This window comes from Bos mutus, chromosome 4 (genome assembly GCF_027580195.1).
Source record: "Bos mutus isolate GX-2022 chromosome 4, NWIPB_WYAK_1.1, whole genome shotgun sequence".
Classification (NCBI taxonomy): domain Eukaryota; kingdom Metazoa; phylum Chordata; class Mammalia; order Artiodactyla; family Bovidae; genus Bos; species Bos mutus.
In genome coordinates, this window is record NC_091620.1 from 52761691 (window position 1) to 52785025 (window position 23335).

The following is a 23335-nucleotide window of genomic DNA, read 5'->3' on the forward strand; positions in this document are numbered from 1 at the left end:
CAGTGGTGGAGACGCTGGAGACTCGGGTTCCTAGTTGGTTCCCAATTCCTGGTTGGGAAAGATCCCCTGGAGTAGGAAATGGCAACCCACTCCAGTATTCTTGCCTGGAAAATTCCATGAACAGAGGAGCCTGGTGGGCTACAGTTCATGGAATCATAGAGACGCAGGCGACTGAGCACGCAGGCATGTAACAGTGGTTTAGGTTTCAAAGTGCTTTCTGGTTCTTCGTGAACCTCACTACTCTGTGGGTAAGGCAAGTTCTTTTATCCCTCTAAAAGATAAGTTAATATTTTGGCTAGGAGAGGTTAAGTGTCCTGCTTAAGTTTATTCAGCCCCAAAAGCAGTTGAGCTCCATCATCCCAACATCTGATTCATTCTACAACACCATACAATATTATGGTCACTAATAATTTTAGATGACCTTAGTGTAGAGGGTCAATAATGAGAAAAGACCCTGCTGCTGGGAAAGACTGAAGGCAGAAGAGGGTGACAAAGGATGAGATGGTTGGATGGCATCATTGATTCAATGGACATGAATTTGGGCAAACTCTGGGAAATGGTGAGGGACAGGGAAGTCTGGGGTGCTACAGTCCACGGAATCCCAAAGAGTCGGACACAACTTGGCCACTGAACAACAAAAGTATAGATGGTCAATAATGGCCTCTATCAAGGATAAGGATATACAGACCTCTGTTTTAAAGCAGAAATAGTAATCACAGTTATGAATTATACAGGCTAAGTTTAAAGATTTTGTTTTACATTTTTTGCATAATTTCAAAAGCAATACTTGTTCATTAAAGCTGACTTGGAAGAAACTGGAAAATACTCGTTTCCAGTTAAAATACAGGAGTCACAGCATAGGGCTTTCTGACAACCCATCTGTGGGATGGGGTGGGAGGTGGGAGAGAGGTTCAAGAAGGAGGAGATATGTGTATGCTGCTGCTGCTGCCGCTGCTGCTAAGTCGCTTCAGTCATGTCCGACTCTGTGTGACCCCATAGACGGCAGCCCACCAGGCTCCTCCGTCCATGGGATTTTCCAGGCAAGAGTACTGGAGTGGGGTGCCATTGCTTTCTCCAGGATATGTGTATACCTATGGCTTATTCATGTTGCTGTATGGCAGAAACCAAAACAGCATTATAAAGCAATTATCCTCCCATTAAAAATAAATAATTAAAAAAATACAGGAGCCTAATTAAATTTGAATTTCAGATAAATAGCAAATTTTTCTGTTTTTATTTGTGAACTATGGCAACAGATTTTGCAAATGAGATTTTATTTACTTCTTTAGATTACACTAAAGAAAAAGAAAAAAATCTGTAACGCCACCATGCAGAAATAGTCATCAACATTTTGGCACATAGTTTTGTGACATACGCCTAAAATAATTAGGATCCTACTGTACACTGTTTTGTAACCTGCTTTTACCACAGAATCTATAGTTAACATTTTCCCTAGTCAAATATCCTTAGCACAGAACTTTCTCACACTTTAATATGCATGGGAATCCCCCCTGGAGATCTCCTTCAGGAGTTTGGGGCCTTGCATCAAGATCCTACAATTCAGACAAGCTCCCAGGTGCCTTCAGTGCGGCTGTACACGGACCACACTTCGTGCAGCGGAGGTTTTAGAGTTTAAAGATATGTTTTTGCTCCCTGGTCACTCACAGTATTCTATAGTGAAATTCCCATCATCTCCTTATGCCCTATGGTTGGGTACCCCCTCAATATCCTTGAAGTGTGTAGGATCAGTTAGCCTTGAAATGACAGACTCTGAAGACTAGAATTCAGCGGGCACCCTAAGGGGCCACGGTGGCTCCCAAACATCGGGAGGTGGAACCCATCTATGGTACCATAGAGTCAAGTCTGTGTTCCCCTTTGTCCCAGAGGCCTCTCTACTCCCTTCTCACCCTCCCTCTAGTCGCAAGCCTGCCCGCCGGGACTCATTTTCCCTGCGGGCCTCTTTTCACTAGGTCAGCCACGCCGGCATCTCAGCTAAACTCCGGGGTGGATTTTGGGAACCGGCGCGCAGGCGGTGCACTGGGCATGCGCGAGCGGGCCCTGAGCCCGGTGGGTCGAGCACTCAGGTAGTGCGCCGTGGCGCGGCCAGCGACCGGCTACTTCACTCGCGACACTTTGGTGACTTCAGTCGCCCCTCGAACCCATCTGGTACCTTGGCCTCCTTAAGGACAGCGCGCCGCCTGCGGCGCCTGGGACCACCGGCCGGCCGCGCTCTCACGTGCGGAGGCCGCCGCAGTGACCCCGCCCCCGGGCCCAGGATGTGAGGCCGGCGGGGCGTCCCCGCACTGGGCCCGGGCGCCGGGAGTCACCGGCTCGGCAGCGCCGGGCGATGGCCCTGCTGCCGGTGCTCCTCGCCTCCTGGAGCCTGGAGCAGTGACGGGGCCGGCGGGCGAGGGCGAGGTGGCCGCGGGCGCCATGGAGGGGGTGCTGTATAAGTGGACCAACTATCTGAGCGGTGAGTAGGGGGCGTGCCAGGGTTCCAGTCCTTTGTCTGAGCCGAGGGAGGGCGGCGTCGGGACTCGCCTCTTGGGCGTCGGGGTCACTGTCTCTTCTGAGATCTGAGAGGCCTGCGTGGACTGGGAATGTTTTCCCACAGCAGTTCTCTGGCTCCGTGCGGTACAGACACAGCCCCCTGTGGGGGCTGGGTGGGAGCGGCAGCTCTCCTCACTTCCGAATCCTGAGATTTGGGGTGACTTGAAAGGCACGATGCCCTCGGTGTCAGCGGGAGGGAAATGCTAATTCCGACTGTGGGGTCCTCTGGGAGCCTCGAATTCTGGCGAAGGAGCTGGTCTCGGGAAGGTTTCGCGTGAATGCGAGCAGAGGTCAAAGGTTCTTTTTCAAAGTCCCCATTACAAGCACTTTCCTTTTGTCACTTGCAGAGTTACCTGAGTGCAGACCAGGGTATCTGAGTCTCAGCCCCAAAGTATGCACGTTTTTGGTTTTCTCACCGAACATTTCTTTTTGTTTTACTCGGAAATGACCGTAAAATAGGATGCAAATATTAGCAACTCTTTTCTTGCCCTGCTGAACAGAACGGCTTAAAAATAGTACCCCACCCCCTTTTTCCAATTTGTGGAAGTACTTCATATCTTGAGAAGGTCATAACTATTTTTCAGCTGTGAATATGATTCAGAAGGAGAATTTTCATAAATGAGTATATAAATAAAAGCCTTCTGTGCGCTGGAAACTGTGCTAGGCCCTTTTTTGAAATTAAACTTTTTATTATGGAAAATGAGCTAGGCAGGCTCTTACAGTTTTAACAGCAATTTGAAATGAGAAATATTCTCAGTGATTCTTAAGTGGTGGAGGTGTATTTTCCCATCCTGTGGAGCCTAGGATTTTTTTTTTTTTAGGGTTGTAGTATGATCCTCAGGGGTGTTTTAAGGACGTTTGTGTCTGGGAGGATCAGTTGGCAGTAGTGACTTTGATGAGGTTATAAAGCACAGCTGAAAGTGCGCCTGTTGATGGCACCCAGAATCTCTTCCCTATGCATAGTGTGATTACAAGTGAATTCTGTTTATTTTTCTTGTGATCATTAGTAGAAACTGAGTGAGGAGAAGTGTTTTAGAAGACCTGCTGTTTGCTTCAGGGACCTTCATTTGATGTATTAGATGTAGATACCTCATGACTGGGTTTGGCTGAATGTTAGGGAGGATGTTTGATCAAGTGATTTGCCTCAGAGGTATCTCTCAGCTCTGAGATGTAGGATCTTATGCCCCTGAGTGAAATTTAGTCACTGGTCTTGGTTCTTTCACCCCTTTCCATCACACGTGCCTTTTAACTTATTTCTTTGATCCTCAGTGCTCTTTTTTTTCCATCTCCCTTTGCCCTCTTTTTTTCCCCTCTCCTTTCTTGCTCTTCTCCTCCAAGTTTACCTCTTTTACCAAGTTAAGTCTGTTGTTACTATACCTACTTCTTGCTCATGAAATGGCCTTTTCCCCCTGACTGTCTTTATGTATCCTTCAAAAAAGCTAAATTTCTCTGGAAGGATCTTTGGAATCTTTATCATGTGGTGCCCGTACCATCTGTTCTCTTGGAAAAAGTCTACTTTTTTCTGCCCTAAGTGAGAGAAGTTAATTTTGTGAGTGATACCATCATGGTGAAAGCCCTAAGGAAAAGAAACTGGAGCCATTGCCAGTGGCTGGCTTTACATTTTGCTGCTTGTTCCCCTGTCCCTCAAGCCACCTCATTGTGGACACACTGTGCATAAAAGCCCATCACACCACGGGGGACTTTTCCTGGATGCGTATGTGCGTGCGTGCGCGCTCAGTTGTGTCTTTGCAAACCCATAGACTGTAGCCTCCCAGGCTCCTCTCTCCATGGAATTTTTCAGGGAAGAATACTGGAGTGGGTTGCCATTTCCTATTCCAGAGGATCTTCCTGGTCCCAGGATCAAAACCGCATATCTCACTCACGTCCTCTGAATTAACAGGTGAATTCTTTACCACTGTACTACCTGGGAAGCTTTCCCTAGGTATATTTAAAATTACCGTCCAGTGCATTCTGTTTCCTTAGGAGATACATTTACTCTGGAAAGGAATGGTAACAACCTAGGCGAAGCAAATGCATCCTAGTTTCTTTTCCTCGCCTGTGCAAGTTAGTCTCCCCAAAAGAGCATCCTGTGAGTGTTAATGACAAGCGCTAATGAAGACACCATTTTCTTCTCCTGAAGCTTTTTTTTTAAAGTAACATTTTTTTTCTTATGGTTTTGCACATAGTAATTTAAAAATACATGTAATATTTGTCTAAGTTTTTGTTCATTTTGAGTTTTTCTCCAAAGAGATTACTTAACCCATTTGTGTATTTCTGTCATGTCCACAGCTTGATACGGGATACATTATGTCCAAATCTGAGTGGAGAATTAGCAAAATCAGTTTATCAGCCTATCCTTGGAGGATGTTGTTAATTTCATTCACCAGCTGCTGTGTGCTGGGCCCTGTTCTGGGCAAGGGGCAAGCAGTGTTAAGACAGACACTGTTCCTGCCTTTCTTAAACTTACAGTCTGGTGGGGGAGACAGGCATTCATTGGATAAGTGGTTAGAAGCAGGTGCTCAAGTGTGTGTGATTTGAGAGGGGAGGAAGGGAGAGGCAAGTCTGGGTCATTGGGGAAGGCTTCTTTTAGGAAACTATCTAAGCAGAGCCTAAAGGTTAAATAAAAGCTGGGTAGGTGGTGAGGCCAAGGCAGAGGTGCAGTTGGAGGCTGTAAGGAGAAACTTTTTAGGCACGGGGAATATCAGCGTGAAGGCCGTAAAGCTGGATAAAGACTGGTGAGTTAAAGGAAAGAAGACCCAAAAGTCTGGAGAGTTGAGAAGAGGCTCCAACAAGACTGCAGAGATGGGGGGCAGGCCTGAAATTGCACAGCCTCATAGGCTGGTTTAAGCACTGCAGAGTGATTATTCATGCACATGTGTGTGTGTGTGTGTGCTCACGCACATGTGCGAGTGTGTAAGTAAGAAAGAAATGATGAAATTGTTTAAAAGCTTACTTTGGCTACATTTGTTGTATTTTGCCAAATACTATAGTTATTTTGTGAGCTTCTCTTGCCTCTTGAAACTGTTTAGGTTTCAATTACTGAAAGTTGTAAACATCCATCAAGACCTGAGAATAGCTGTATCTTAATTGCTTGCATGAATGTACTGCTAAAATACAGAAAGAGAAAAGAAAAGTCTCTTTTACCTAATATAGTAGGCACACTCAAGTACCCTGTGCTCCATCAGAGAAAAGGAGAAAAGGAAAAGAAAAGAGTGTCTGTGTATTTTCTCTAACATTCTTGAGCTACCCAGTTTTAAGCAGCAGAACATTGGGTATTTAGTGTCCAGCCCTATCTTCACATATTGGAGGATTAAACCAGAAATGGAAAGGGAATAGATTAAACATTTCACAAACATCTCTGTTGTATGAGACATAATGCTAGGCCACTGTGAGTTTGTTATTTGTATCTTTCAAGCCCTAAACGTTAGTCGAGGGGCATTATACCTGCTTGGTTATTCGTTAATGCTCCATAGTAGAACGCTAGTTGAGGAGTCAGAGAAACCTGAGGTCTGGTGCCAGCTCTGTCACTGCCAGGGGCAAAGTCACTTTATCACTCTGAGCTTTAATATCTTCCTCCATAAGAGTGATGAGATTTACCCATTAATAATTGTAACAAGAGTAAAAAGACTTAAACACTTCTGATGTTCCAGACACTATTCTAAACATTTTGCACAGATTAAGTTACTTAATCTTTGCAGCAATTGTAGGAAGCAGTTGACTTTATTATTTCCAGATGAAGACATTGAGGCACAGAAAGATGGGGGAAGGGACTGGCCCAAGGTTACAGAGTTAGTAAGTGCCTCCAGCATCAGTGCTCCATTCATTACATAATACTTGCAAAGGTCCTTCCTGCTTGGTCATTATATAATTCTAGCTGATTCATAATGTACCTATATTTAAAGTATGTTGGCCTGGAATAGCAGACTCTATTTGGGAATGGGAGGTGGGGAGGAGTCTGGGAGCAAGGAGGACTGTGCCCAGTGTTGTGCATGTGTTTTGTCACTCAGAAATTTTCAGAACTGCTCTGAGCTTTCTGCTTTCAGTTTTAGTTCGCTTTCCTGCCCACTCAGCACACAGGAGGGCTGCCGTCATGAGATCTAGCCAGCTGCAGGCTTCTTGGGCCCCTCCAGTGCGTTAGGGCACAAGCACATTGCAGTCCTGCATTCCAAAAATAACAGAAGTTTGCATCACACTCGCCAGATGATGGTCTGCGAAGGTGCTATAGTCTTGCTTATCCCCCCAGGTAGGAGGTGATGCTTGTCCACGTATGTTTGTGCTGGGTAGACAGTACTAAGGAGTCATCTGGAGTGTGAGTGATCCAGAGCATGGGCTCACAACCACTAGTCAACCTTTTTTGTTGTAATTATTTTTAAATATCTTTACCAAGATAGTAATTAATTAATCTATCGTGAATTTCACCCATTTAAAGTATACTCATCAGTGTTTTTTACTATATTCACAGAGTACAACCATCACCACAATCAATTTTAAAACATTTGCCTTATCCTGAAGAGAAATACCCACTAGCGATCGTTCCCACCCCACCCCCTCTTGCCCTTGGCAACCACCAAGGTTATATACATTTGCCTGTCTATATAAATTTTTGTCAATTCCAGACATTTTATATAAATGCAATAAATGGAATCATACATGATATGGTCTTTCTTTACCTCGCATAATGTTTTTTTGCTAGGTTCATCATTGTTGTGGCATGCGTCAGTACTTTATTCCCTTTTGTTAAGAAATAATATTCTACTATATGGAAATGTCATTTTGATTATCTACTCATCCATTGATGAACATTTGGATTGCTCATTTTTTTTGGTTAATATGAGTAATGGTGCTGTGAACATTTGTGTCAGATTTTTGTGTGGATGTGTTTTCATTTCTCTTGAACATTAATCAGAGAAGTAGAATTGTTGGATCATGTGGTAACACTTTAACGGTTTGGGGAACTGCTGAACTTTTCCAAAGTGGCTTCTCTATTTTATACTCTTGTTAGTAATGAAAGAAGGTTCTTATTTCTTCACATCCTCACCAATACTTGTTATTGTCTGTCTCATTATATCCATCCTAGTGAGTGTGAAGTGATAAATCAGTGTGGTTTGATTTATATTTCCCCAGTGACTAATGATGTTACTCATCATTTCATGTGCTTATTTAGCCATTTGTGTATATCTTCTTTGGAGAAATGTCTATTCATATCCTTTGCCCATTTCTTAATTGGATTATTTATTTTTTCATTATGGAATTGTTAGGGTTCTTTATTCTAGATACAATTTCCTTATCACATATATTATTTGCAAATATATTTTCCTGTTCTGTAGATTGTCTTTCACTTCCTTATGGTATCATTTGCAGCACATTTTTAAATTTTGGTATTTATCAAATTTTTTGTTTATTGCCTGTGCTTTTAGTGTCAAATCTTAACACTTTGCCTAACCCTAGGTCCTATTTTTTTTCTAGAAGTTTTTTTTTTTTTTTTAATAGTTTTAGCTCTTCTTAATCTCCATGAGCTTCAGCTTCGTGACAGCAAGAATAATAGCCATACTTGGTCTGTTATAAGGATGAAATGGATAGCATATACGAACCCGCCTGGTACATAGTTCACTTAAGGATAGGTTAATTGGATAGTAGTTTCGATTAATGATGCCAGGAAAAAAATCAGTTTGTATTGCCTGTGTGAAAATTGTGGTTTCTCATGGTTTCTGAGAGTATGCTGCTGCTGCTAAGTCGCTTCAGTCGTGTCCGACTCTGTGCAACCCCATAGACGGCAGCCCACCAGGCTCCCCCGTCCCTGGGATTCTCCAGGCAAGAACACTGGAGTGGGTTGCCATTTCCTTCTCCAATGCATGCAAGTGAAAAGTGAAAGTGAAAGTGAAGTCGTGTCTGACTCATAGAGACCCCATGAACTGCAGCCTACCAGGTTCCTCCATCCATGGGATTTTCCAGGCAAGAGTACTGGAGTGGGTTGCCATTTGTATCCTGAATTCCTTAAATTGTTCTTTTGGAAGTTGGAGGGGTATAAATTATAAAGGAAAAGATTCAAATAAACCGTCGGAATTTTGGAATTGACTCTGCAGTCCTATGACAGTCATCCTTGCGGATGAATGATGATTGCAGATCATGCAATTCTGTGTACCACTTGTCTCTGTACTTTAGCTCCCAGCGAAAATTAATCAATAATTTGTTAAGGAACATAAGAGATGTGAAACTGTTGCCTCATTAGCACTCTACCAGAAGCAATATCTGTCTTCCCCTTGATTTGGATGTGTGATGTGATTGGATATACTAAGAGTGACCCATGGAGTATTATGTGATTGAAGTGGTTTATAGATGGAAGAAGCCTGGGGGTCATTGTTCTCAGACTGTACTCTCAGTGTTTAATCCTTACCACTTCCTGTTACCCTTTCGTCTTATTTAGAATTGAGTAAAAAAAGCTCAATTTTGCTTATCCCCCCAGGTAAACAGTGACACTTGTTCATATATGTTTTGCCTCCTCCAGGGGATCTTCCCAACCCAGAAATCGAACCCAGGCATTACACATTGTAGGTGGATTCTTTACCATCTGAACCACCAGGGCAGCCCCAAGAAGATCATGGTCTAGTGGAAATCTTTCTCAACTGTGAAAGTGCCCTTCCAGCTAAATTTGTGATTTTGCCCTTTAAGCTTTTATATGGTTATTCTGAGGCTATGGCTTGACAGGCCTTAGAGGGAGGGACCACAATGCATGTAGTGGGTCCCTTGGAATAGTTATATGTTACTGATCACTTTCAGGGAAAATTTCACAGAAGAGAAGGGACCGAAGGGTGGTGAAAATGCCCTTCCAGCTAAATTTGTGATTTTGACCTGTGGTTTTGTGGTTTTGTGATTTTGACCTGTGGTTATTCTGAGTCTGTGGCTTAACAAGGCTTAGAGGGACCACATTGCATATAACTGGTCCCTTGGTGTAGTTGGATGCTACCAATCACCCTCAGGGAGAGCTTCACAGAAAAAGAGGGACCAAAGGGTTGGTGGGATCGGCTTAGACAGGAGGACTTGTGAGAGAACAGAAGAGATCCTCAGTGAAGAAACCAGCAGGACTAAAAAGGAGGGTTCTTTTCTGGGAGCAGGAGGATATACTGGGGTGTTATTAGTATTAGATTAGATTATTAAACCAAACCAAGCCTGAGAGTTTCAAATTGGTGTTGTAGGGGGTCTCTAGGGTATAGTAGAAACCTTGCCAATTTAAAATAACATTATGTGTCTTTACTGAAAGTAAACAAGAAATTAATAACAGAAAGATGTAGGAACTCCCCAAACATTAGGAAATTAAACAGTAATACATCAAAGTAACCTATGGGTCAAAGAAGTCTCCAAGAAAATTAGAGGATATTTTCAATTTAAATTGAAAACATAACACTGGTTGGCCAGGGGTAAAGGATTGGGGGAAAGGCTTGGCTAAAAATGAGTAGCACAAAAGAATTTTAAGAGGAGGATAATGGAATTTTTCTGTATCTTGAGTTGTTAGAGGACTATGTGTTTATCGAAACACAGAACTGTTAACCAAAGAAGAAATTTCACTATGCATAAATTTTAAAATATTAAAAAATTTAAGTCTTTAATGGAGTGCAGTTTTTTAATTTTTTTAATTTTTTTTGAGTGATATGTTTGGATGAACTATTCATCACAAGACTGCTGAGTAAAAAGTAAGGGAAACTACAGTGTGTTTTAGTCAGATGTATGTTTGACTCACAAGTAATCATTTGTTTGATTTGGATTTTAAAGAAATAAGGAGATTTCTAAAAATTTTGATTTAAAAATGATGGCTGTTATGAAATAGTTATAGTACAGATTTAACTTGAGCTATGCCCTTTTATATCCAAATATAAGTGCATGTTTTTAAAGAAAAATTGTTCTCATTGAAAAAATATATATACCATTCATTGTTATTTGAACTGAAAAATGAATTGTGCAAATAATTACTGTCGATTAAACATAAAAAGACATTGGCACTCTGTGAGAAAAAAACCAAGCTGATAACAGTTTTGCAATAATGATCTTCAAATTTTTAGTTTCTTTGAATAATGTTTGTAGTTTTCAGAGTATTAGTTTTACACTTCTTTTGTCAAGTTTATTCTTGTTTTGTTCTTTTTGATACTATTGTAAATGAAATTATTTTCCTAATTTTATTTTCAGATTGTTCATTGTAATTGTATAGAAATACACTTGATATATGTATATTGGTCTTAAATCTTGCAACTTTGCCAAACTCATTGTAATAGTTTTTAAAGTGATTCCTTTTCCAAAAAAAAAAATATATATATACACATTAGCAGGTCTGAGAACAGAGGTAGATTTATTTTTTCCTTTCCAGTCTGAATGCTTTTTATGTAATTCTGTACTCTAATTGCCCTGGCTAGAACCTCCAATACAGTGTTGCTTAGAAGTGGCGAGTATCTTTGTCTTATTCCTGATTTCATGGGAAAAGCATCTGGTCTTTGGTGGCTCAGATGGTAAAGAATCTGCCTGCAATGTGGAAGACTGGGTTCAATCCCTTGGTCGGGAAGATCCCCTGGAGTAGGGAATGGCAACCTACTCCAGTATTCTTGCCTGAAGAATCCCATGAACAGAGGAGCCTGGTGGGCTACAGTCCATGTGATCACAGAGTCGGACAAGATTGAGAAACTAACATAATGTTAGCCTTGGGTCTTTGTAGATGTCTTTATCAGGTTGAAGAAGTTCCCATTATACCTAGTTTTTTTAAAAGAACTTTTATGAAAGAATGTTTAATTCTATCAAGTATGTTTCCTACATTTAGTGAGATAATCATGTGATACCTTTTTAGAAATATTTTATTTACCAAAAAATCCAGCTCAAGTTTGAAGTAAGAAGTAGACTGCTATAATTCCATGTAACTGGAAAGTTCAGAAGGTATCTTGTCTGTAGGTATGACACAGTCTGACTGAGGTGTTCAAAAACTGTCATCTAGATTTGCTTCCTTTTCCTGACTCCCTCCTGTCCCTTCACCCCCTTTCCTTGTACCTGTAAACCGTGTTTAGGTCCATGTGATGGCACAGTGCCTGCCAGTGGTGGCCCCAGGCAAACACCTTAGAGACCAAAGAGAAAAGAGAGATAGTCTCCATTTCTTTCCTCCTTTCCCCAGTCCCAGCAAAAGCCCCAGAATTATTTCTGGTTGGGCCACTTGCCTGTCTTGGAACATAGCTCTGAAGAAAGAGGATGTGAAGCTCTAGTTAAGCCCACCTTGGGGCTTGTCAGCCCCATCAAAACTACATGGATAGAGTGTGGAGAAGGGGGTTTTCAGTAACAGAAATGTAGGAGGCGGATGCCTGGTTGCCAAAAATAAATGTCCACTTTACCTTCTACAGTGAAATAATCTAAGATAATACAAAATGTGTGAAATTGGCATTTAAATACCCCATCCCTGGCAGCAGTAGCTTGTAGGTTCTGAAACTTTTCCTACTCATTGAAGTTTCTCAGCTAATCTTCCTAGCAGGGAGTTTGGCTGACACAGCATTCCATCTCCAGTAGGGGATGGCAAAAAAAGGGAGTGCGGTTCCACAGGAAGATAGTCTAATGGTAATTGAATGAATCAGGGGCTGGTCCAGACCCATAGTTTTTAAGCATTCTTTTGTTACCTTGAATATTTTACTATTTTCAAGTATATTAATCAGGGTTTTCCAGAGAAACAGAACCATGTATTTCCATATGAGGAGTTTTATGATAGAAATTGGCTCATGCAGTTATGGCGACTGTAAAGTTCTAAGTCTGCTCTCTGCAAGCTGGAGAACTAGGAAGGCTGGTAACTCAATTCAGTCAGAGTTCACAGGCCTGAGAATCGAGGGTGGTGGCCACATCTCAGGTAGAGAGAAGGTTCACCCTTCCCTTGCCTTTCGGTACTGTTCAAGCCCTCATTAGATTGGATGCTGTCCACCTGCACTGGTGAGGGCACTCTTTACTCAGTCTCCTGCTGCTGCTGCTGCTGCTAAGTCGCTTCAGTCTACTGATCCAAATGCTACTATCTCCCAGAGACCTCTTCACAGACACAACCACAAATAACGTTTTACCAGCAATCTGGACATCGGTAGGCCAGTCAAGCTGATATATAAAATTAATTATCACTGTAAACCAAGGTAACAGCAGATTAATTTAAAGCAGGAAGTGGATTAATGGCCTCTTCATCATCCATGCCTCTTTTCTCATGCAGTTCATCCATCATTCCTAAGGTATATACGGGCTTCCCAAGACAGGACATCTTGAAAGAGTGTGTTCTCTACACTACTCTGGGCTCTCTATTTGTTATTTAGTTCCAGAGTCATATCTGACTCTTGCAGCCCCCATGGACTGTCACCTTCCAGGCTTCTCTGTCCGTAGAATTTCCCAGGCAAGAATACTAGAGTGGATTGCCATTTCCTTCTCCAGCGGATCTTCCTGACCCAGGGATTGAACCCAAGTCTGTGCATTGGCAGGCAGATTCTTTACTACTGAGCCACCCAGGGAAGCACGGTTTCTTCATTGCTCTGCCATTAAGTCTTAGATAATGGGAATGAGACTTCTGTGGTCTCCTAACATGCCTTCTGAAATTCTAGAAACTTTATGCTTTAAAGAAAAGTTTTTCTTGGTCATAGTTTTTCTAGTTACAAACTACAGAATAAAATAATTGAATCCCTTCAATTGTTGTTATAACTTTTCCTAGATAAATAGGGAACCTGTTACAGAGAAGGTATTGTTACAGTTACTGTTATCATTTACAAGCTACTTTTAAAATATACTGTAGCTGTGCTGTGTGTGTGTGTGTGTGTGTGTGTGTGTATTTGGGCTATTTAACAGTTTTCAAATTCCTGTAAGATAAACCTAGTCTATACCACATTTTTTCAATTTTTAGACATTTTTCACATTCCAACAGCTCTGAAGCCAGGAAGCATCTGGGAATGAGATCATGTCATTGCTTAATGGGCAGGTAATTTTTTAAGTTTTTTTTTTTATTGAAGGATAATTGCTTTACAGAATTTTGTTGTTTTCTGTCAAACCTCAACATGAATCAGCCATAGGTATACATATATCCCCTCTCTTTTGAACCTCCCTCCCATCTCCCACCCCAACCCACCCCTCTAAATTGATACAGAACCCCTGTTTGAGTTTCCTGAGCCATATAGCAAATTCCCACTGGCTATCTATTTTACACATGGTAATGTAAGTTTTGTGTTACTATTTCTGTACATCTCACCCTCTCCCTCCCTCTCCCCAGGTCCGTAAGCCTGTTCTCTATGTCTGTTTCTCCATTGCTGCCCTGTAAATAAATTCTTCAGTACCATTTTTCTAGATTCTGTATATATGAATTAGAATACGATATTTAGCTTTCTCTTTTCGACTCACTTCACTCTATACAGTAGGTTCTAGGTTCATCCACCTCATCAGAATTGACCCAAATGCATTCCTTTTTATGGCTGAGTAATATTCCATTGTGTATATGTAACACAACTTCTTTATCCATTCATCTGTCGATGGACATCTAGGTTGCTTCCATGTTCTAGCAATTGTAAATAGTCCTGCAGTGAACAATAGGATACATGTGTCTTTCAATTTTGGTTTCCTCAGGGTATATGCTTAGGAGTGGGATTGCTGGGTCATATGGTGGTTTTATTCCTGGTTTTTAATGAATCTCCATACCACCTTCCATAGTGGCTGTATCAATTTACATTCCCACCAACAGTGCAAGAGCATTCCCTTTTCTCCACACCCTCGCCAGCATTTATTGTTTGTAGACTTTTTGATTATGGCCATTCTGACCGGTGTGAGGTGATATCTCATTGTAGTTTAGATTTGCATTTCTCTAATAATGAGCGGTGTTGAGCATCTTTTCATGTGTGTGTTAGCCATCTGTGTGTCTTCTCTGGAGAAATGTCTGTTTAAGTCTTTTTCCCACTTTTTGATTGGGTTGTTTGTTTTTCTGTCAGTAGTTGTGTGAGCTGCTTCTGTATTTTGGAAATTAATCCTTTGTCAGTTGTTTCATTTGCTATTGTTTTCTCCCATTCTGAGGGTTGTCTTTTCACCTTACCTATAGTTTCCTTTTCTGTGAAAAAGCTTTTTAAGTTTAATCAGGTCCCACTTGTATACTTTTGTTTTTGTTTCTGTTACTCTAGGAGGTGGGTCATAGAGGATATCATTTTGATTTATGTCAGTGAGTGTTCTGCCTATGTTTTCCTCTAAGAGTTTATAGTTTCTGGTCTTACATTTAGGTCTTTAATCCCTTTTGAGTTTATCTTTGTGTGTGGTGTTAGGAAGTGTTCTAATTTCATTCTTTTACATGTAGCTGTCCAGTTTTCCCAGCATGATTTATTGAAGAGGCTGTCTTTGCCCCATTGTATATTCTTGCCTCCTTTGTCAAAGATAAGGCACCCACAGGTGCATGGGTTTATTTTTGGGCTTTCTCTCTTGTTCCATTGGTCTATATTTCTGTTTTTGTGCCAGTACCATACTGTCTTGATGACTGTAGCTTTGTAGTATAATCTGAAGTCAGGAAGGTTGATTCCTCCAGCTCCATTCTTCTTTCTCAGGACTGCTTTGGCTATTCGGGGTCTTTTGTGTTTCCATATGAATTGTGAAATTTTTTGTTCTAGTTCTGTGAAAAATATCATTGGTAATTTGATAGGGATTGCATTGAATCTGTAGATTGCATTTGGTTGTATAGTTATTTTCACAATATTGATTCTTCCTACCCAGGAACATGGGATATCTCTCCATCTGTTTATGTCATCTTTGATTTCTTTCATTAGTGTCTTATAATTTTCTGTGTACAGTTCTTTGGTCTCCTTAAGTAAGTTTATTCCTATTTAATTCTTTTTGTTGCAGTGGTGAATGGGATTGATTCCTTAATTTCTGTTTATGATTTTTCATTGTTGGTATATTGGAATAGAAGTGATTTCTGTGTACTGATTTTGTATCCTGCAACTTTGCTAAATTCACTGATTAGCTCTAGTAATTTTCCGATACTATCTTAAGAGTTTTCTATGTACAGTATCATGTCATCTGCAAACAGTGAAAGCTTTACTTCTTCTTTTCCAATTTGGATTCCTTTATTTATTTTTCTTCTCTGATTGCTGTAGCTAGGACTTCAGAACTATGTTGAATAACAGTGGTGAAAGTGGGCACCCTTGTTTTGGTCCTGATCTTTTGTTCCTGGGGGAATGCTTTCAGTTTTTCACCATTGAGAATAATGTTTGCTGTAGCCTTATCATATATGGCCTTTACTATGTGAAGGTAGGTTCCTTCTATGCCCATTTTTTAAAGACTTTTAATCATAAATGGGTGCTGAATTTTGTAAAAGGCTTTTTCTGCATCTATTGAGATTATCATATGGTTTTTATCTTTCAATTTGTTAATATGGTATATTACATTGATTTTGCATATATTGAAGAATCCTTGCATTCCTGGAATACACCCATCTTGATCATGATATATGAGTTTTTTATGTGTTGCTGAATTCTATTGCTAAAATTTTGTTGAGGATTTTTGCGTCTATATTCATCAGTGATATTGGCCTGTAGTTTTCATTTTTTGTGTTGTCTTTGTCTGGTTTTTATATCAGGGTGATGGTGGTCTCATAGAATGAGTTTGGAAATGTTCCTTACTCTGCAATTTTTTGAAAGAGTTTTAGAAGGATAGGCATTAGCTCTTCTCTGAATGTGTGATAGAATTCTGTGAAGCCATCTGGTCCTGAGCTTTTGTTTTTGAGGAGATGTTTGATCATAGCTTCAATTTCAGTGCTTGTAATTGAGTTGTTCATGATTTTTATTTCTTCCTGGTTCAGTTTTGGAAGATTGAACTTTCTAAGAATCTGTCCATTTCTTCCAGGTTATCCATTTTTATTGCCATATAGTTGTTCTTAATAGTCTAATTATTTGAATTTCTGCATTGTCTGTTGTAACCTCTCCTTTTTTATTTCTAATTTTGTTGATTTGAGTCTTCTCTCTTTTTATCTTGATGAGTCTGGCTAAAGGCTTGTCAGTTTTATCTTCTCAAAGAACCAGCTTTTAGTTTTTTTAATCTTTACTATTGTTTCTTTCATTTCTTTTTCATTTATTTCTGCTCAGATCTTTGTGACTTATTTCCTTCTACTAATTTTGGAGGTTTTTTGTTCTTCTTTTTCCAGTTGTTTTAGGTGTAAAGTTAGGTTGTCTATTCAATGTTTTTCTTGTTTCTTGAGGTAGGATTGTATTGTTATAAACTTCCCTCTTAGAACTGCTTTTGCTGCATCATAGGTTTTGAGTTGTTGTGTTTTCATTGTCATTTGTTTCTAGAAATTTTTTGATTTCCCTTTTGATTTCTTCAGTATCCTGTTGGTTATTTAGAAACGTGTTGTTAAATCTCCATGTGTTTGTGTTTCTTACAGTTTTTTTTCTTGTAATTGATATCTAGTCTCATAGCATTGTGGTCAGAGAAGATGCTTGATACAATTTCAATTTTCCTAAATTTACTGAGGTTTGATTTATGACCCAAAATGTGGTCTATCCTGGAGAATGTTTCATGTGCACTTGAGAAGAAGGTGTATTCTTTTGCACTTGGATGGAATGTCCTGAAGATATCAATGAGATCCATCTCATCTAATGTATCATTTAAGACTTGTGTTTCCTGATTAATTTTCTGTTTTGATGATCTGTCCATTGGTGTGAGTGGGGTGTTAAAGTCTCCTACTATTATTGTGTTACTGTCAATTTCTCCTTTTATGTCTGTTAGTGTTTGTCTTATGTATTGAGGTGCTCCTATATTGAGTGCATAGATATTTACAATTGTTATGTCTTCTCTTGGTTGATCCCTTGATCATTATGTAGTGTCCTTCCTTATCTCTTGTAATCTTCTTTATTTTAAGGTCTATTTTGTCTGATATGAGGATTGCTATTCCAGCTTTCTTGTGCCTCCCATTTGCATGGAATATACTTTTCCATCCTCTCACTTTCAGTCTATATGTGTCTTGAGGTCTGAAGTGGGTTTCTTGTAGACAGCATGTATATGGGTCTTGTTTTTGTATCCATTCAGCCAGTCTGTATCTTTTGGTTGGAAGATTTAATCCATTTATATTTAAAGTAATTATTGATATATATGTTTCTATTGCCATTTTCTTAATTGTTTGGGGTTGATTTTGTAGATCTTTTTTTTTCTCTTGTATTTCTTGGCTATATAAGTCCCTTTAACATTTGTTGTAAAACTGATTTAGTGGTACATGATGCTGTTAACTTTTGCTTGTCTAAAAAACTTTATTTCTCCATCAATTTTGAATGAGATCCTCACTGGGTACCCTAATCTTGGTTGTAGATTTTTCCTTTTTGATACTTTATATCCTGCCATTCCCTTCTGGCCTGCAGAGTTTCTCCTGAAAGATCAGCTGTTAAGCATATGGGTTTTCCCTTGTATGTTATTTGTTGCTTCTCCTTGCTGCTTTTAATATTCTTTCTTTGTGTTTAGTCTTTGTTAGTTTGATTAATATGTGTCTTGGTGTGTTTCTCCTTGGGTTTACCCTGTATGGGACTCTCTGTGCCTCTTGGACTTGATTGACTATTTCCTTTTCCATGTTGGGGAAATTTTCAATGATTATTTCTTCAAAAATTTTCTCATACCCTTTCTTTTTCTCTCCTTCTTCTGGGACCCCTATAATTCTAATGTTGGTGTGTTTGATTTTGTCCCAGATGTCTCTGAGACTATCCTCAGTTCTTTTTATTCTTTTTACTTTATTCTGCTCTTCAGAAGTTATTTCCACCATTTTATCTTCCAGCTCACTGATTTGTTCTTCTGCTTCAGATATTCTGCTATTGATTCCTTCTAGAATATTTTTAATTTCAGTAATTGTGTTGTTTGTCTCTGTATGTTTATTCTTTAAGTCTTCTAGGTTTTTGTTAATTGATTCTTGGATTTTCTCCATTTTGTTTTCAAGGTTTTTGATCATCTTTACTATCATTATTCTGAATTCTTTTTCAGGTAGTTTGCCTATTTCCTCTTCATTTATTTGGACTTCTGTGTTTCTAGTTTGTTCCTTTATTTGTGTAGCATTTCTCTGCCTTTTCATTATTATTTTTTTAATTAATTGTGTTTGAGGTTTCCTTTTCCCAGGCTTCAAGGTTGAATTCTTTCTTCCTTTTGGTTTCTGCCCTCCTAAGGTTGGTCAGTGGTTTGTGTGAGCTTCTTATAGGGTGAGATTTCTGCTGAGTTTTTGTTCGTTTTTCCTGTGATGTGCAAGGCTGAATGAGGTGGTAATCCTGTCTGCTGATGATTGGGTTTGTATTTTGGTTTTGTTTATTGTATGGATGAGGCGTTCTGCACAGGATGCTGCTGGTGGTTGGGTGATGCAGGGTACTGTATTCAAGTGGTTTCCTTTGTGTTAAGTTCTCACTATTTGATTCTCCCTAGGGTTAGTTCTCTGGTAGTCTTGGTCTTGGAGTCAGCGTTCCTACTCCAAAGGCTCAGGGTTTGATCTCTGGTCAGGAAGAAAGATTCCATAAGTGGTTTGTTATGGCACTAAGGGAGAGTAAAACAAATACCAAAAACAAAAAACCAAAGATGAACCCCAGACAAATAGCAGTTAGAAAATCAGGCAAATAATAATTAAAATAATGGAATGTACACATATACATATACACCCATGAGCAAAGTGAAAACAGTTAAAAAAAGTATAGTAGATTGACCCAGCGAACAAAGTAAATAAAAAATTATATTTACTATTTAAGAACAAAACTAACTAAAGCACAGACTGGAAAACAAAACTAAAGCAAGGTGCCAAGTTGGTAATAAAGCAATGAAAATAAAACTAACAAATATGTTGAGAGGAAAGGAAAGAAAGAAAGAATAGATATGCGACGTTAAATAGAGGTAGACGAAGAGGATTTATATACATTAAAGATTAACTGCAAGAGGAAAATAACAATAGGAAAGGCAAACAAAGGAGTAAATGTAGATTGGCGAGTCAGGCACTTAAAGGAGCACACTGGGTGGCGCTCTGCTCTGTAGTTCAGTGCATCAGGCATTTGATAGGCCAGCCTCTCTGTTGTTCAGCTGCGGATGTTGGCCTGTGGGGAGAGAGAGGCTGTGGTGATGCCTCCACCCGCTATGCGCGACTCAGCAATATCGCCTTGCTTCTATGGCTGCCAGGCTTTCCTCCACCGGCATTTCCCACCACAATCTCCTCCTTCATATCCCCTCGATCCGTCTCTCCGCAGTCAACATCAGCCCCACCCTGGGATCGCTCCACAGTCCCCAAGACCCAGCTCCCAGCCGCTGTGCCTTCCAGAAGGCCCTCCTCCCTGTCTGCGGTATGTATGGCTGCGGCAAGACTGTCTGATTCTCATTCCATTTAGGCCACCGCGGATCAACTGTTTCACTCTCAGCGTTAATGTTTCTCCTCTGACTCAGACAGTTGCCCCCTGCTTCAGTTCCCCCACCTGTCGAGGGCAGGTCCAGTCCTACTAACACTCCTGTTTTTCCCTAGTTCCTTCATCCTACCGAGTTTTGTGTGGGTCTATATATTCTTTCCCACTGGTCAGGTACTCCTGTCTGCTCTCAGCTGGTGTTCTGCATGCACGTCTGTGTCTGAAGGTGTATTTCTGATGTATCTGTGGAGAGAGATGCACTCTTTGTCCACCTACTCTTCTGCCATCTTGTTCTCCCTAAGTTTTGTTTTTTTTTTTTTTAATTGAAGTATAGTTGATTTATAAGGTGTTAGTTTCTAGTATGGAGAAGGCAATGGCATCCCACTCCAGTACTCTTGCCTGGAGAATCCCATGGACGGAGGAGCCTGGTAGGCTGCAGTCCATGGGGTCGCTGAGGGTTGGATACGACTGAGTGACTTCACTTTCACTTTTCAGTTTCATGCATTGGAGAAGGAAATGGCAACCCACTCCAGTGTTCTTGCTGGGAGAATCCCGGGGACAGGGGAGCCTGGTGGGCTGCCGTCTATGGGGTTGCACAGAGTCGGACACGACTGAAGTGACTTAGCAGCAGCAGCAGCAGTTTCTAGTATATAGCAAAATGATTCAGTTATATATATATATATAATATATATATATAGTTTTTCACATTATTTTCCATTATAGGTTGTTAGAAGACATTGCAAACAGTTCTCTATATGACACAGTAGGACCTTGCCGTCTATCTGTTTTCTATATAGTAATTTGTATCGGCTAATCCCAAACTCCTAATTTATCCCTTCCCCGACCCCTTTCCCCTTTGGTACCAAAAGTTTGTTTTCTATGTCTGTGAGTCTGTTTCTGTTTTGTAAGTAAGTTCATTCATTTCATATTTTAGATTTCACATGTAAGTGATATCATATGGCATTTGTCTTTCTCTGTCTGATTTACTTCACTTGGAATGATAATCTCTAGGTCCAACCATGTAGCTGCAAATGGCATTATTTCATCCTTTTTTATGCCTGAGTAGTATGACACTGTGTACACGTACCACATCTTTATCCGTCCATCAGTTGATGGACGTTTAGGTTGCTTCCACGTCTTGGCTGTTGTAAGTAGTGCTGCTGTGAACATACGGGTGCATGTATTGTTTTGAATTAGAGTTTCTTCCAGATATATGCCCAGGAGTGGTTTTACTGGATCATATGGTAACTCTTATTTTTAATTTTTTAAGGAACCTCCATACTGTTTTCCATAGTGACTGTTCCAATTTACATGCCCACCAACCCAGTGTAACAAGAGTTCCTTTTCTCCACACCCTCTCCAGTCTACAGTTTATTATTTGTAGACTTTGTAATGATGGCCATTAAAGAGGAGAGTGAAAAATCTGGCTTAAAACTCAACATTCAGAAAACTAAGATCATGGCATCCGGTCCCATCACTTCCTGTCAAGTAGATGGGGAAACAATGGAAACACTGACAGACCTTATTTTCTTGGGCTCCAAAATTATCGCAGATGGTGACTGCAGCCATGAAATTAAAAGACTCTTGCTCCTTGGAAGAAAAGCTGTGACCAACCTAGATAGCATATTAAAAAGCAGACATTACTTTGCCGACAAAGGTCTGTGTAGTCAAAGCTATGGTTTTTCCAGTAGTCATGTATGAGTGTGAAAGTTGGACTATAAAGAAAGCTGAGTGCCGAAGAATTGATGCTTTTGAACTGTGGTGTTGGAGAAGACTCTTGAGAGTCCCCTGGACTGCAAGGAGATCCAACCAGTCCATCCTAAAGGAAATCAGTCCTGAATATTCATTGGAAGGACTGATCCTGAAGCTGAAACTCCAGTACTTTGGCCACCTGATGCAAAGAACTGACTCACTGAAAAAGACCCTGACTCTGGGAAAGATTGAGGGCAGGAGGAGAAGGGGACAACAGAGGATGAGATGGTTGGATGGCATTACTGACTCGATAGACATGAATTTGAGCAAGCTCTGGGAGTTGGTGATGGACAGGGAAGCCTGGTGTGCTGCAGTCCATAGGGTTGCAGAGAGTCGGACATGACTGAGCGACTGAACTGATTCCGACCAGTGTGAGGTGGTGCCTCATTACTGTTTTGATTTGCATTTCTCTGATAATTAGCGATGTTGAGCATTTTTTCATGTGCCTTTTGGCCATCTATATGTCTTCTTTGCAGAAATGCCTATTTAGGTCTTCTGCCCATTTTTTGATTGGGTTGTTTGGTTTTTGTTGTTGAGTTGTATGAGCTATTTGTATATTTTGGAAATTAAGCCTTGTCAATCATATCATATGCAAATACTTCAGTTTATCTTAAAATTGATGGTATCTGATGGTTAATTTTTTGTGTCAACTCACCTGGGCCATGGAGTGCCCAGACATTTGACTAATCATCATTCTGATTAGTTGTGTCTGAGGGTGTTTCTGGATGGGATTAACATTTGAATTGGTAAACATAGTAAAGTAGATTGTTTTTCCTAACGTGAATGGGTCCCATCCAAAGACCTAAATAGAACAAAAAGGAGCAAGGGGTAATAACTCTTCCTGCTTGACTGTTGAGCTGGAACTTTGGTCTTTTCCTGTTTTTTCACTCTCGCTGAAACATTGACTCTTCCTGGGTCTCAAGCCTCCTGACTTTGGACTGGAATTACAAATTGGCTCTCCTGATTCTCTAGCTTGCTGACTGCAGGTGTTGGAATTTCTCAGGCTCTGTAATGCATGAGCAAATTCCTTATAATAAATTATGTGTAGATATGACTACATATTTTTGGTTCTCTTTCTCTGGAGAATGAAGACTGATGTAGGTGAGGTCCGAAATTTGATAAAATATAATTGAGGGTATGTTGAATTCCCTCTACTTGAGAGTCATGGTAGGTTTGGAGAATGTTTCACACCAAACATAATCATGGAAATTGAGTTTAAGTGCAAAGATGCTGCTGTTCTATACCAGGATAGCTTTCTGGCAATGGAGAGTCAGGGTTTGGGAGTTGTTAGGCCAGGAGGGACAGTGTCAGAAAGACAGTTTTCTTCCCAGCTCTGTTGTATACTTCCTTTGTGACTTTAGGTAGGTCACTTAATCTGTCTGGGATTGGTTTCCTTTTCTGTCAAAGAGCTGGTTGGACTAGGTGATTTCAAAATCCTTTTTCATTTCTCAGTCTTAGCAGTTGATTCTTCTGTTTTAGTGAGGGGAGATGCATAAGATGTAAATAATGACTTGCAGAGGGCTACAGTATCACCAGTAATATCCAACTCCTGGAGTGCTGATTGATCAGTTTGATTTCTTGAATTGTAATGTTTGTGTCAAGAACAGTAGCTTTCAGGTTTGTTTGCATAGAATTTGAAACCAGGGCCAGGAAGCATCACTTTCTGGAACAAAATT

The 23335-nt window shown here is 40.3% G+C and overlaps 1 protein-coding gene across 5 annotated transcripts in view; it reads left to right on the top strand.

Moving 5' to 3' along the window:
* The window catches only part of PLEKHA8 (pleckstrin homology domain containing A8), a 94973-nt gene that overhangs the window by 28200 nt on the left and 43438 nt on the right, over positions 1–23335 (top strand). For 4 of the 5 annotated variants that reach the window (XM_005901401.2, XM_070369474.1, XM_070369475.1 and 1 more), the window contains exon 1: positions 2044–2473. The exons of the other annotated variant lie outside the window; for it this stretch is intronic. In XM_005901401.2, coding sequence (XP_005901463.1) covers positions 2434–2473 — 40 coding nt within the window. In that variant the 5' untranslated portion in view covers positions 2044–2433. Of the gene's footprint in view, positions 1–2043; positions 2474–23335 lie in introns of those variants that run through there. 5 annotated transcript variants of the gene reach the window in all.